We start from the raw sequence: 14,531 nt of genomic DNA on the forward strand, positions 1-14,531 counted from the left end.
GTGATTGAACATAATGACATAGCTGTCTTTTTCATTATGTATTTAATTTTCCTTGGCATTTTGTTGTTGATCTTCATGGCTTTTATATGAGATCATGGTATAAATTTTGAATACATTTATTCTTTTCTTATTTGCCTTTTGTTAATGTCAAGCATAGCACATGAGACATTCCTTGTTGCTATGCAACTGCTAAATTCAATATTTAATATTAATAAAACTGAGTGGCATTAAATTCAGTTAAGCAGAGTAGGCAAAATATGACTTAACGGTGTCTGATCAGTGTTTGTGTGGTTTAATGTATTGTTGCAGACATGAGCAAAAGAGTAGTGACTTGTTTACAGTTGCTGTTCTGATCAAAATTAGTTGTGGTTAAATCTTTGCTTTTATAACCAGATTTTTTTTCTTGTTTGATTATTTTTGGTCTTTCCCTTTTCCTGCTCTTTGATAATGTGATTCAATTTTTGTTAGTGTTTTTGTGTTATTGATGTTCTTACTATCCTTTCTAATTCTGTTATCTTTTGTAATTTTTAAAATTTTACCTCCCAAGGCTTTTATTTGATTTTTTTTTCTTCCTTAGTATTATTTTTTGCTATATTTATGTGTTTCCCTTTCAAGCATTTATACTAAGCATACACATTTGGAATTTTTTATTATTTTGTATAAATCCGGGTGAAGGCATATTAGATTTGCTCTTCCGAATGAGAGCCACCCATAATCCCCTTTAGTTATTTGCAGTGTGTACTTGGTACTTGCCAGATATTGAAACACTTTCATTAATATTTGTGAAGTTAGAAATCCATTTTGGGAGTAAGAGGGCTCCAGAGGCAGGCTACAGGATTTTTTTTTTTTTTTTTTGCTTTGTAAGCTAGTGTTGAAAATACCTAGTTTGCAGACCCAAGATAGGCAGTACCTAGCAGTTCCTTCTCATTCCCTCACCACCACCTCCCCACCCTCAAAAACCTTAGCCCAGCACTTTATCCTCCCTAGTGTAGAGAAAAGAGGACATAGTAATTAAGTGAACAATGTTTTAATTATAGTAGGCAAATAATAAACAGGGTATATATTTCCCATTTGTTTGAATGGGTAGTTTGGTTTTGCTAATGTCCTTGGAATAATTTTGATGGGAAGAACAAAAGAGAGTTGAAAAACAATTGATTGTTAATAATAAACGAAAAACCTAGAATCTAGAAATCATGAAAATAGTACAGGAAAGTCAAGTAACTACAGTGTAGACGTACAAACTCTAGGGTTTACCGTATTGAATATGATGACAATATTAAGGATAAAGGAATCCTTTACATTACAATGTTACTCTTATAAGGAGATAAGATACTGTTTCTTGGGACCATCTTTCCTACCCCCTTACTTTCCAAACTTTTCCTGATGATTGTATTTGTGGCTGGGAAATGTCCCTGTTTGTGGGCCTCGTGTGTCCACCAGGCTATAGGATTTTAAATTGGTGGTTCCCTCACTTTTGAACATGGGGGTGCTTTTTAACAATTTTAAAAAAATTGTAAACCCTTAGGTGATAATCACATTATGTGACAAAATGCATAGTGACCCAAACTACCAGGAATTCAGTAAAACTTACATATTTTCTTACTTACAATAATATTTCTGTACATTTGAAAAGTTGTGTGTACATTGAATGCACAAGACCATTTATTTCTTTCTTAAGGTCATGCTTAAAGGACATGGATTTATAGACCTCTTGTTTTACTTAGTTGAGCTCCAAATGAGGTCATGATATATATAGTTTGGGAACTGCTGCACTAACCCATTATTTGTTGTGTTGTATGAAGGTACAGTTTGCTTTTCTTTTGCATTTTCCTCCTTAACTCTTAATACCCATAGAAGACATTAAGGTGACAAAGATATTTTTTAACTTGTTTTTCATTGAGTTAATCAGTGGTATTTGAGGTAATAAATTAGGAAAAGTTTATTTTTTGTTTTCATTTTCTACTTTATACTGATAGAAAGTGATAATAGTTTAAACATCTATGTATAGGTATCTTTGAATTCTCTTTCTCTCTCTTTTTGTATGTATAAATCAGTGGTTCATAAAGGAACCCAGTAGTTACTGTGACAGTGTGAACTAATGACAAAGCTCTTTTTCTTTTTGTGATACAAATGTTGTTTTCAGTGAGGCTTTTCCTCCTTAAACTGTTAGATTGAAGAATCTATTAACTCTCAGTTCATATTCACAAATATGCTGTTTAGATTAACCCAGAATACTAAAAATTTTGAAGCAGTTTGACTCTTTTTGGGAAAGGTACCTCTTAAAATGAAGTTTGAAAGTTTATGTAAAGAGGTATTTGAAATTTTGTAAAATGGTAAGAGACCTCATGAATTTACATGCCTTCATTGGTTATTTCTACTGTTGTTTTGTATTGTCCTTGAATGGTTGTGAATTTGTATTGAGTGTTAATCACTGACAAAAATGCAAATGCTCCTTTTAGATTGGTCATTGACACTCTCCTCAGCATCCTTTCAATAATAATCTGGAGGTCCTTGAGAATGGAAAGAAAGCACCATCATTTTTTTCATGCAACTAGGTTAAAATAACTGTAGGGAATATTATTGTAATAATGAATTTTTTTCATCCTTTCAGGGTTTGAAAGTATTCTTGAAGGGCTGTTTGGACCTGCATTATTAAAAGATCTCAGTTTATTTAAAGGTATTCAAAATCTTTCTTTGGTATTTCAAATCCTTCCTGGTGACATAAATGATATCTTGGTGACTTAAGCCCCAGTCTCCTTCTCCTTTTTTTTCACACTTTTATGTGGGATAACACTATGCCCATGGAAGCATCTTTTTGTATGTAGTTATCTGTGATAATGCAAATGTATTTATGAATAAGGTATGTTAACTAGTGAGCAATTATTGCAGATAAGGAGCCTATATTTTTGCTGTAGTTAAATCAGATAAAATTTTTGAAATTAGTTCTCATATGTTTCCTAAAAACCCTCTTTTGTGACTATTAATTTGTTATTCCTACTATTTTTGCAGACTGTGAACCTGAAAGCATTTCTGATTGGACTTTTGATGAAAATTGTCTGTTCTGTTGCTTGAGAAGAGATAAAGTAAAGGTAACCAAGAAACTTGTGAAACTGGTCTAGTGTGGTATTTTATAGATTTTATTTTCCCAAAAACTTGGTTACTTTGTTGGAGGATTTGTAGGAGTACATATTCCATGTTCATTTATAAAGGATTTGATAGTAACTCGGTTTAGCGATTTAGATTGTTTCTAGTCTGTTGAGAAATCTGTATCCCAACATGCACTGCTGTATTTATGTAGTTCACTAGACAGAATAATTAACTAGGTCTCAAACTGTTGTGTTATTTTAAATATGAAATGTATGGTAATTTGTGTAATGGGAGTCATTTATACAGTAACAAGGACCCTAGATCAAGTAGTTATTAATTCATGTAGAGTTACGATGGACTATGGTTTATGCTGTCTTATGTTTCTTCATAATATTTGTGCATGGATGCTGTTTTTATTCAGGTGTAGAAACTGGCTGTACTTTAGGGTTTCTCTTGTTTTATTGCTTTGTGTTAAATGTAAAAAGAATTTTGGTGTAGACATTTAAGTTGTTGGAAATTATTTATAATGATTTACAGTCTTATGTTTCTTTCCATGGTATTTCTATTCCATGGAAATGTTTAAAACATTGGAAACATTTTTAATTCCTTACTTTTCCCTGTACACTTCTGACTTCAAATCATTGACCAGGTTGTATCAGTTCTTCTTTGTACTGAATATCATTCTTTCTCTTTTCACAGTCAGCACCGTAGTTCAGACCATTAGCGTTTTTCTGGGCGACTGAAATAATGATTGCTCTCTCAGTTTTTGTCAGTGTGTTAAACACTGGTACATGGTTAAACCCTTCTCCCGACCTTCCCCTAACCCTCACCCTTTCAAGTAGTATGGAAGTGTTAACCTGCACTCAGTCTCTGGTGACTTTACAGTTGTCTTTGGGATTCATTAGCCTAATGCTCAGAGTCTCAGTGCACTCCCAGTTCGGTACACTTCTCTTACCAATACTACTAGTCTTCTACACAAAATTGGTCTGATCATTTATATTAAACAACATGCTTTTACCATTTGGACTAGGCCATTGCACTTGTTCTTTAAAGTTTGAAATTCTGCTTGCTCTTACTCTTACCTTAACTCCCCTTTCTTATAAATGGTATACCTCTGCTCTTACTGCTGGTTCAACACTTCACACTGTTGTAGTGAATATTACACCAATTATTTGTCAATTAATATTCTGCTTTCTGTTATTAATCCTTTTCTGTGTTTAAATCTTGTGTTCCTGACTACATTGTCAACTTCTGAAGACCATGGACCATGACTTACGTTTTTTTGTACCCTTGCATATAGCCACTCTACCATTATTTACCATTGTTAGCAAGCTGCTTTAAAATCAAAGCTAATTTAAGAGCATTTTAATGTTCTTCTTTTATGACATCTTTTTCTTGCTTAAGTACATGAAAAAATTATTGCTGTGACTATCCAGGATAGTCTGTTTTTATTCAATTAATGAGTAAAGTGTTTTGCAATTTATTGTGGTTTGGAAAAGACCGGAAAATTAAGCAGCTACCAATGAAGTTTAAGTTCATCATTTTAAACTGTGTGTCTTTGTGTGTACATGCCTATATGTTGTGACCAATTATTGAGCAAGTTATTTAATAGGCATTTTGGTAATACAGAAGGAGCCAATGATTGATTACCTTTTTTTTTCAGAAGAGGATTAGGAGGAAAGCTCCTCTGTGGTCAATAATAGAGTACAGTATATTCTTGTAATATGATTGAGTTTCCATTGCTATATGAGGATAAAATATTTAATGAATATTTTTAGAAGAAAATACAGAAATAACAAGGCATGGAACCATGTAGCATTTAACCATGTAGCAGCTGTTCTTACTGTTTGTAGTTCTATAATTTTTAGTTAGTTTTCTAGTTAGAAGGAATGTTTGAAAGGCCAGCTAGATCTGGAAAGCTAGTTTTCTCCATTAGACATTTCACTACCTGTCTTTGGCATTTGTTTTTATCGGAGACAGCCATAATGTCTATGTATTTGAAAATAGAGAGAGCCTAGAAAACATAACTTGTCAAATACATAGCTTTATGTTGTGTTAGATTTAAAGTGATTGTGTTGAAACTCTTTCCAGACATTTGTGCATCTTATCTGAGAAGGAGTAGATCTGGAAGTTAATTGTACCTACGTTGGGTTGAGACTTGGCTGACTTTGGTGGTGGTGGTTTAGTCGCTAAGTCATGTCCGACTCTTGTGACCCCATGGACTGTAGCCTGCCAGGCTCCTCTGTCCTGGAATTTTCCAGGCAAGAATACTGGAATGGATTGCCATTTCCTTCTCCAGGGGATTTTCCCGACCCAGGAATCGAACCTGGGTCTCTTGCATTGCAGGCAGATTCTTTACCGACTGAGCTATGAGGGAAGCCCATAAGATTCCAAAAATGAAAGAAGCATGTGGAGAGAGTGGTTAACAGCCAAGAGGTGGCAGCATAGAGCACAATATTAGAATTTTGATTTGAGGTTGGCATGGTGAGATGTCAGGTAATGTTTGAAAAATCTGTTAGAAATACTAGTCTGATATTTAAGAATGTGATGCAGGTTATTCCTAATTGTTTTTAATTGGATTTTCATTGGATACTGACTATTAGAATGGATAAAATAAATACATTATTTACATTTACTTTCAAAAATACATGTCCTTTCCTGGTGACTCAGTTGGTCAAAGAATCTGCCTGCGGTGCAGGAGACCTAGGTTTGATCCCTGGGTCAGTCACGGAAATCCCCTGGTGAAGGGAAAGGCAACCCACTGTAGTGTTCTTGCCTGGAGAATTCCATGGACAGAGGAGCATGGTGGGGTACTGTCCATGAGGTTGCAAAGAGTTGGACACAACTGAGCAACTAACACTTTAAAAGTATCTAGTGAAAAATATGAAGTTCTCTTTTTGGAAAATATAACAGGGACTTACCTAGAAATTAGTAAAATGATTGTTCATCTACACTTCAGCAGTTAGAAAATATATTTTGTATGGGAAAGACAAGTAACTTTTTTTTGAGCACCTGCTGTGTGCCAGTTACTTTTATTTGTTCCCATTTAATTCTCACAACAACATCCCTATAAAGTTAGTTATAAAGTTGGTTAAAATCATCCCAGTTTTACAAAGAAAGAAATGGCAAGGGATCAGAGTTTTAAGTTATGGGCAAAGTTGCATAGCTGGGATTTGACCCATATTTTTAGAGTACATGGATTTTGATTACAAAGCTAGAAACAAAGCTAGAAACATGAATATGGAAAGTGGTAGAGTAAGAATTAAGTAGTATTTGAAATTACTCAGTTTGGAAGAGGAAGAGAATAAGAGTGTAAATGGGCATGAGTATATTTGAAATAGCCAGTCTCAGTTGTGCTAGGAGTCTGTTAATGAGTGACTTTCTACCTGCCTGCCTTACTTGGTTTCTCCCTTCTTTCCTTCCTTTCCTGTTTGTTGGGCATGTAGTAGATACTCTAAAATATGTACTAAATGGATAACTAAGAAGAAGTAAGTAGACATAATAAAGTTGGAGAATTACAGTATTATAGCTAACTGTTTTGAGTGCTTATATACACCAAGTATATACACAAAAAGCTTTCTGTGTACTATACACTTAAAAGGATTTTATACTTTTTCCTAGCTTCTTTTTGAAATAATTTTAGACATATAAAACACTTGCAAAAATAATAAATTCCTCTATACCTAGGTTTCCCAAATGATAATGTCTTATGTAACCACAATACAATGATAAAAATCAGGAGATAAACATTGATAAAGTACTATAATTTGAAAACCTTTCAGAATTCACCAGTTACCCCAATAAAGTCATGTTTCTGGTCCAGGAGTCAATCTAGGCCCACACTTTGTTATATGGTTGTCATGTCTGCTTTGTCTCCTTTAGTCTAATAGTTCTGTTTTTCTTTGCTTTTCATGATGTTGACACTTTTGAAGAATGCTAGCAACTTGATTTGTCGGATGGTTCCTCAGTTTGTCTCGTGGTTCCTTGTAATTGAATTCAGATTATGCATGTTTGGCAAGAATTGCACAGAATTGAGGTTGTGTCATCCTTAGTGCACCATATCAGGAAGCACATGGTGATGTTTACTGTGATCACTTGGTTAAGATTGTGTCTGCCAAGTTTTCTCTATTGTAGGGTTTCTGTTTTTTTCCCTTTTGTGCTTGAAAGGTATCTTGTGGAGACATACTTTGAGATTTTGTAAATGTTTTTTCCCAATCATAATTTTAGTGTCAATTGATTAATCTTGTGTGAAAAAAAATACTATCATGGTGTTTACCAAATGATGCTTTCCTAGTTCTGTTATTTCTTCGAACTCTATTTGTTGAAATCTTACTGTAAGGAAGATGTTGCCCTTCTCTATTTATGTTTTTGTTGTTTTCCTGTCAGTATTGACTCATGAATTCTTATTTTGTTCTTTGGATTATAATTTATTACAATCATTATTAATATTGTGGTTTGAGTTGTTTTAGATTTGTCCGTTGAAAGCCCATTCTGGTTGGCTTTTCATCTTTTTTTTTTTTTTAAAGTATGTTTCTATCAATTCTTTACTTTTTGGCCCCCAGAACTGTTCCACATTTGTCTTTGCTTTCTCTATCCCAGCCTTGGATTTCTCCAGGGAATCCTCATTTCTTTTTTTTTCTTTTAAACACCAAAAGTATTTCGCATTGGGGTATAGCCAGTTAGCAGTGTTTTGACAGTTTCAGGTGAACAGTGAAGAGACTCAGCCGTAAATATACATGTATCCTGACGCTGGGAAAGAATAGGGGCGGGAGGAGAAGGGGACGGCAGAGGATGAGATGGCTGGGTGGCATCACCGACTCAATGGACATGAGTTTGGGTAGATTTCGGGAGTTGGTGATGGACAGGGAGGCCTGGCATGATGTGGTCCATGGGGTCACAAAGAGTCAGACACGACTGAGCAACTGAACTGATCCATTCTTCCTTGTTTCTTTTATTTTGAAAATTGTATAAGACAGCAAAGTGCTAGGTATACTCATTGGTACTAGAACATCATTGCTTCTAGACCTCCTTAGTTGTCTGAGCTAGAAAATATCTGTGTTAATACTTAAATATATTTAAACATACATCAGTATTTCTATATCAGAAGCTATCTTGTGATGCTTTTATTAGTTGTAGGATTGTGTTGATAGCATGAAGAACTGATCCAATAGTAGTGAGGGAGTACTGGAGAGAGGGAAAGAATTCAAAATGACTTTCAGTATTTCATATCCCTAAAAATGGACTAATCTTAAGCAATGTATCAGTGTATGATAATGGCTGTTGTACTTGGCTGAGATGGAGATAGCTATTGTAAAGAGTATGGATGTTTTAATAACTGAGGATAATGTGAGATGGGATGTTGTATAAAAATATGAGTTGTTTATGCTCTAAGTTTATTATAAGGCTATTATTAGTAAGTTCAGTATTTGACAATCATGTTAGGAGAATGTTTTAAGAAGTTACAACTTGTAGTACATTTTTTAAGAATATATAGGTCTGGATAGGCAGACACAGGAAGGGCAGAGAATTTATTTTTGTAAGTAACCAGCAAATGAGATTGGAGTAAGTCAGGAAGATCCCCTGGAGAAGGAAATGGCACCCACTCCAGTATTCTTCCCTGGAAAATCCTATGGATGGAGGAACTTGGCGGGCTACAGTCCATGGGGTCACAAAGAGGTGGACTAGACTGAGTGACTTCACTTTCACCTTTTTCTTTCAAGATTATATATCTCTTTCAGTGCCCATCTATTCTCAAGAATCATATAACTAGATACTTTTCATGTCTATTATTGGTCTGTCATGTTGTGTTAACTTTGAACATTTCATAATTTTCTCTTTTGTGAGTATGCACTAATTAGAAGTTTTAGAGATATCCTTCTTACATTTTAATTTTTGTTTCAATTTTAGCACATTGAAATTTATAATAAGAGCAGATGCTAACTCTAAGTTATTATTTTCTCATTGTATTCTACAGCGTGTATTTATGTTGAATGTATCAGTTTGGGCATATTCAATGCTGCAGATAATAACTTGTCTGTCATCTTGTCCTAGAGAACCACAACTCAATAAGTATTCACAGTACCTATTATGTAAATGGAACTGTGGAAGAAAAATGTATGAATATAGTGCCTGTCTGTTAGCACTGAGAAAGAAAAAACAAATCTGAGAAGTTTAAGAGTTATTTACTTAGGAGACTTAAATAAATACAGGATAAGTTGAATGAATACCACACATCAGTATGTGATTAATTACTTATGAAGTTAAGTGTACAAATCTAAATTGCAAGACCTAACCTTATTCTATTTCCAGAGGCTTTTATATAGATTATTTTAAAAGATTAAGGAAAACTACTTGACACAGTGAATTAGTGCTCATCCAAGATTCTGTATCAAAGAGTTTTTTTCTGGCGGGGAGGAGGGTGATTTGTGTGTGTGTGTGTGTGTGTCTGTTGTGTTTTTTTAATATATACTCCCAGTCTGTGGACTTTTTTCCCCTAAGACAAACATACAGATTCAGAGAAACCATTAATTAGAGATCAGTTCTATACAATATTATGTGGTTAGAATTAAGCAGATATACTAGTTATTAGGCAAATTTGTTAAATGTCTGATTCTGTGGTAAACCAGAGAGTATACCAGAGAAGTAAAAAATGGATCCCTCCTTGCCTATGCAGTATTGGTGACTAATGAAATTAAAGGAATTTAAATCCTCCAACCTGCTTTGTTGCTGTTGCTTAGTCACTTCAGTCGTGTCCGACTCTGTGCGACCCTATGGATTGTATCCCACCAGGCTCCTCTGTCCATGGGATTTTCCAGGCAAGAATACTGGAGTGGGTTGCCATTTCCTCCTCTGGGGAGGTTTCCAACCCAGGAATCAAACCCTGGTCTCCTGCATTGCAGGTGGATTCTTTACCACTGAGACATCAGGGAATACGGACAACCTGCTTGCCCAGAACCAAAGCTCTGTCATGGAGAGTAAAGTTCCCTGCTTCATTCTCATGTAATGTTTAAAAGGTAGTAGTTAGCAAAAGAAAATAGTTTTAAAAACTATACATGTCCAATGGAAGAAAAACTAATAGCAAGTGCTGATTATAGATACTGGTGAATTAAAATAGTAGTAATAGTCATTTGCTACTACTTGCACTTTAGGCTTAATTTCCATGTACAGTAATAACAATTAGATATACTGATAAGAGTCATTTGTGGTATGTTTATTGAACAATCTTAATAGTATATTTAACTCTCTATATGTAGGCAGGCTTCAAACTTCGTCGTTTTCCTATTCTTTAACCTGTTGGTCTGCTTAACAAAATTGAAAATAACTGAAAGTGAAAATCACTCAGTTGTGTCCAACTCTTTGTGGCTCCATGGTCTATACAGTCCATGAAATTCGCTGGCTAGAATACTGGAGTGGGTAGCCGTTCCCTTCTCCAGGGGGTCTTCCCAACCCAGGTTTTGAACCCAGGTCTCCCACATTGCAGGTGGATTCTTTAGCAGCTGAGCCACCAGAGAAGCCTGAAGATAACATTGACATACAGTAAACATTGTATTAAGTCCAACAATTCATATTTAGTTAATGTAAAAAGCAGTAATTTACACAAAATAAGGTTTCTTTTTAGATAACTGACCTTAAAAAATACAGGTATGTAAAATGGTGGAGTCATTTTCCCTAAGACTTGATGGCATTTAAAATAACAAGACATAGGAGAGTGACATTTAAATCAATGAGTTGCATCTTGTCAGCTCTTTTTAGCTTATTGCTTGAAATGTCAATAAGCCATTGGTAGCGGACATGGCTATGGCTGTAGACTCATGTTCTGCTTGCATAGATCTTTTTAAAATAATTATTACAAAACCTGCATGCATACATATGCTTCTAATTCCTAGATTTACTATGTGGTAGGAATTTTTTTTTTATTTTTATTTTTTTTTATTTTTTTTTTTCTTTTTTTTTTTTTTTAGGAATTTTTTTTTTAATTACTATTTAAATTTGGAGAACCGCATTACAGCATGGGAATGATCTTGAATTTTGACAGGAACAGCTCTAAAATGTCACCCCATCAGTTTTGTATCACACTTCTTAAGTCTAGGCCTTCTTAACCTTTCCCAAGTGAAACTTGCTATTTTTTCTTTCATTACTTTTCCTGAGATGTTATCTCTTGAAAATAAGCATCTATGTAAGTGACCTGCCCCGTTCTTATTCCCCCCCATGCAAACTCAAAGGTGACAAACTTTAGGGTTACAAAAGAAACTTTAAGAAATGTTAAATCTTTATTTTTTGTTTAAAGTTTAACTTTATTAACTATTTATTGCCCTGACAACTAACTACCATGCTGATACAATTTGTTGCTTCATTTATTCAGTAATAATGATAATTATTTCATTATATATATATATATATAATTCAATAATCCTTGCTATCTCAGGGATCAGTAGAGCTACTTTTGTATAGTTCTTAGAGAACTTTAATAATTCTATCAGGGGTCAGAAAATCTAGCCCACAGTCTGTTTTTGTAATGCCTACAAGCTTAAAGAAATAGTTTTGGAGGGGGAAGAACGAGATGTTACAGAGACTGTATGTGACTTGCAAAGCCTCAAGTGTTTACTGTCTGGCCCTTGACAGAATGTTTCATTCTGTTTTGAGTATCTTCTATCAGGTTGTTGGAATTAAGAGAATGCTGAAATTTATTAATTTCCATATCCTATTTACTGCTCTCTGTGTTTTTCTTCCTCTGTGTATCAGAGCAACAACATAAGCAAATATAATATAATGGCAAGAGAGCTAGGATTATAAAGAAGAGGGTAGGAGAGAAACAAGGAGGACTTGGCTTGTGAAAGGAAAGTAGGGTTCAACATTTGTCCACCCAACTTTTTAAAATTTTTAACTTTCAATAATTGCACATTTATAAAAAAGTGAAAAGAATGGCACAAAAATTTTCATGTACCCTTTACCTAGATTTGCCACTAGGTTTGCCATATTTGCCTTGTTAATTCATTCTTCTTCTTTCTCTTTCACAAATATTGCATATCACACACACCCGCATCTTCCTGAACCATATGAAAATAAGTTCTAGACATCATATCCCTCATACCTCTTTCCTCCTAAGTATTTTCATGTTTATTTCCTAAGACTAAGGATATCCACTTACTTAACTACACAGTACAGTTACCAAAAGTCAGGCAAGTTAGCTTAGATATAGTGTCTAATCTATGAATCTCATTTAATTTTTCCCAGTTGTCCCAGTGACTTAATAGCGTTTTACCCACTCCTTTAACCCAAAATCCAATTTAAGATTACTCATTGAATTTGAGATTCATTACTCTTTAGTCACCTTTGATCTAGAATGGTTCCTCAGCATTTTATTTCTGTATTTTTAATGACAGTTACATTTTTGAAGAGTGTAGGTCATTCATTTTGTAGACTGTCTCTTAATTTAGGTTTTCGATAGTTTCTTCATTATTAAATTCAGGTCATGATCTTTTAGCAGGAATATCCAGTGATAACCTTATCAGTCCATCACATCATGAAATGCACACAGTGTCAGTTTAGTAAGTGATTTTAACTTTGACAAGGTTTATGCCCATTGGGTTTCTCCACTGAAATGTTAACTGTTTTTCCCCTTATAATTAATAAGTAATTTGTACATAGATACTTTGAGTGACTGTAAATAGTTTTTCCTCACCAAACTTTCATCATTTCAGTTTTAGTATTGATGGTAGTTTCTTGCTGGATTAAGTTATTTTTCCAGTGGTTTGAAAATAGTGATCTTTCTGACTCCATTATTTCTTCTATTAATAAATTGTTTAATTGGCTTTTAAAAGCTGGCTTAAAACTCAACATTCAAAAAACTAAGATCATGGCATCAAGTCCCATCACCTCATGGCAAATAGATGGAAAAAAGTGGAAACAGTAACAAATTTTATTTTCTTGGGCTCCAAAATCACTGCAGCCACGAAATTAAGATGCTTACTCTTTGGAAGAGAAGCTATGACAAACGTAGACAGCGTATCAAAAAAGCAGAAATGTCACTTTGCCAACAAAAGTCTATATAGACAAAACTATGGTTTTTCCAGTAGTCATGTACCAACGTGAGCGCCAAAAAATTGATGCTTGCAAACTGTGGTGCTGGAGAAGACTCTTGAGAGTCCCTTTGACTGCAAGATCAAACCAGTCAATCCTAAAGGAAATCAACCTTGAATATTCACTGGAAGGATTGATGCTGAAGCAGAAACTCCAATACTTTGGCCACCTGATGCAAAGAGCTAACTCACTGGTAAAAAACACTGATGCTGGAAAAGATTGAGGACAGAAGGAGAAGGGGGCAACAGAAGATAAAATGGTTGGATGGCATCTCCAACTCAATGAACGAGTTTGAGCAAACTCCAGGAGACAGTGCAGGACAGGGAAGCCTGGTGTGCTGCATTTCAAGGGGTTGCAAAGAGTTGGACACTGTTTGGCGACTGAACAACACTGTGAGAAAGAGTTTTCTCTTTCCCTCTGTCAGTTTGGAGTCAAGATTCTTTCTCTATTCAGTAGGTTATCATGTAGTGTCCTAGATCTGGTTAGTCAGGGCCTCTTCAAGCTAACCTCCCGTGTCTTTTTGACATGTCCTCGTCATTTTTTGATCCCTTTTTTGTCTACTTTCTAGTACAGGATATTTGGTCTTTTCTGTGTTTCAAAACTGGTCTCTGTTTTTGTAGGGGGAATCTGGTTTCTTTGGTGAGGAATTGTTAATGCATATACCTCCTTTTTAGTCCAAATAATACAGCTTTATTGGCAAAGACCAAATGTTGTGCAGCCTTATCTTTATTTATATCTAAGGATATAGAAAAAAGTATCAAAATGCCACCAGTTCATGGCCACTGACACATCTAGTCAGAATACTATTCAAAGAAGTGGATGGCAAGTAAAAGATACTGGTTTTTTTTTAACCTCCAAGTATGCTTGCTTGAAGAGAAAGATACCTGAGTTTGTGGAAATGTGTCACATTTCTTTGTGACTCTGAAAATGTAAGTAAAGGTCATTTCTTTGATTTCAAGTGGTAGTTCAGAAGTCACAATTGAGTGATACATTCAGTATCTAGCATCTTTAATACCCTGAATCTATTTTGAATGATTTTTATTGAGGTAGTATTTATACATAATGAAATAACTTCATTTTAGAGTTCAGATTAATGGATTTCGATATGTGTCTACAGTTGATAACTGCCATCACAGTCAAGGAACAAGACAGTTTCTTCACCTTAAAAATGTTTCCTCCTGCCCTTTTGTAATCAATCACTTTATTGGACCCACAGACCCAGGCAGTCTTTATAATTTTATCTTTTCTAGAATTTTATGTTTTAGGAATTATAGGTACATAGTCTTTTATTTTTGACTTCTTTCACTTAGAATAACTTTTAAATATTTATTCCTGATTTTGTATATGACATTTCTTTTTATTGC

General features: G+C 34.6%; 1 protein-coding gene across 18 annotated transcripts in view; it reads left to right on the top strand.

Moving 5' to 3' along the window:
• LCOR (ligand dependent nuclear receptor corepressor) overlaps window positions 1-14,531 on the top strand; it is a 129,746-nt gene that overhangs the window by 54,364 nt on the left and 60,851 nt on the right. For 16 of the 18 annotated variants that reach the window (XM_043926419.1, XM_043926424.1, XM_043926431.1 and 13 more), the window contains 2 exons: window positions 2,612-2,677; window positions 3,010-3,089. The exons of the other annotated variants lie outside the window; for them this stretch is intronic. In XM_043926419.1, coding sequence (XP_043782354.1) covers window positions 2,612-2,677; window positions 3,010-3,089 — 146 coding nt within the window. The remainder of the gene's footprint in view (window positions 1-2,611; window positions 2,678-3,009; window positions 3,090-14,531) is intronic. 18 annotated transcript variants of the gene reach the window in all.

Source organism: Cervus elaphus, chromosome 15, assembly GCF_910594005.1.
Source record: "Cervus elaphus chromosome 15, mCerEla1.1, whole genome shotgun sequence".
NCBI classification, from domain to species: domain Eukaryota; kingdom Metazoa; phylum Chordata; class Mammalia; order Artiodactyla; family Cervidae; genus Cervus; species Cervus elaphus.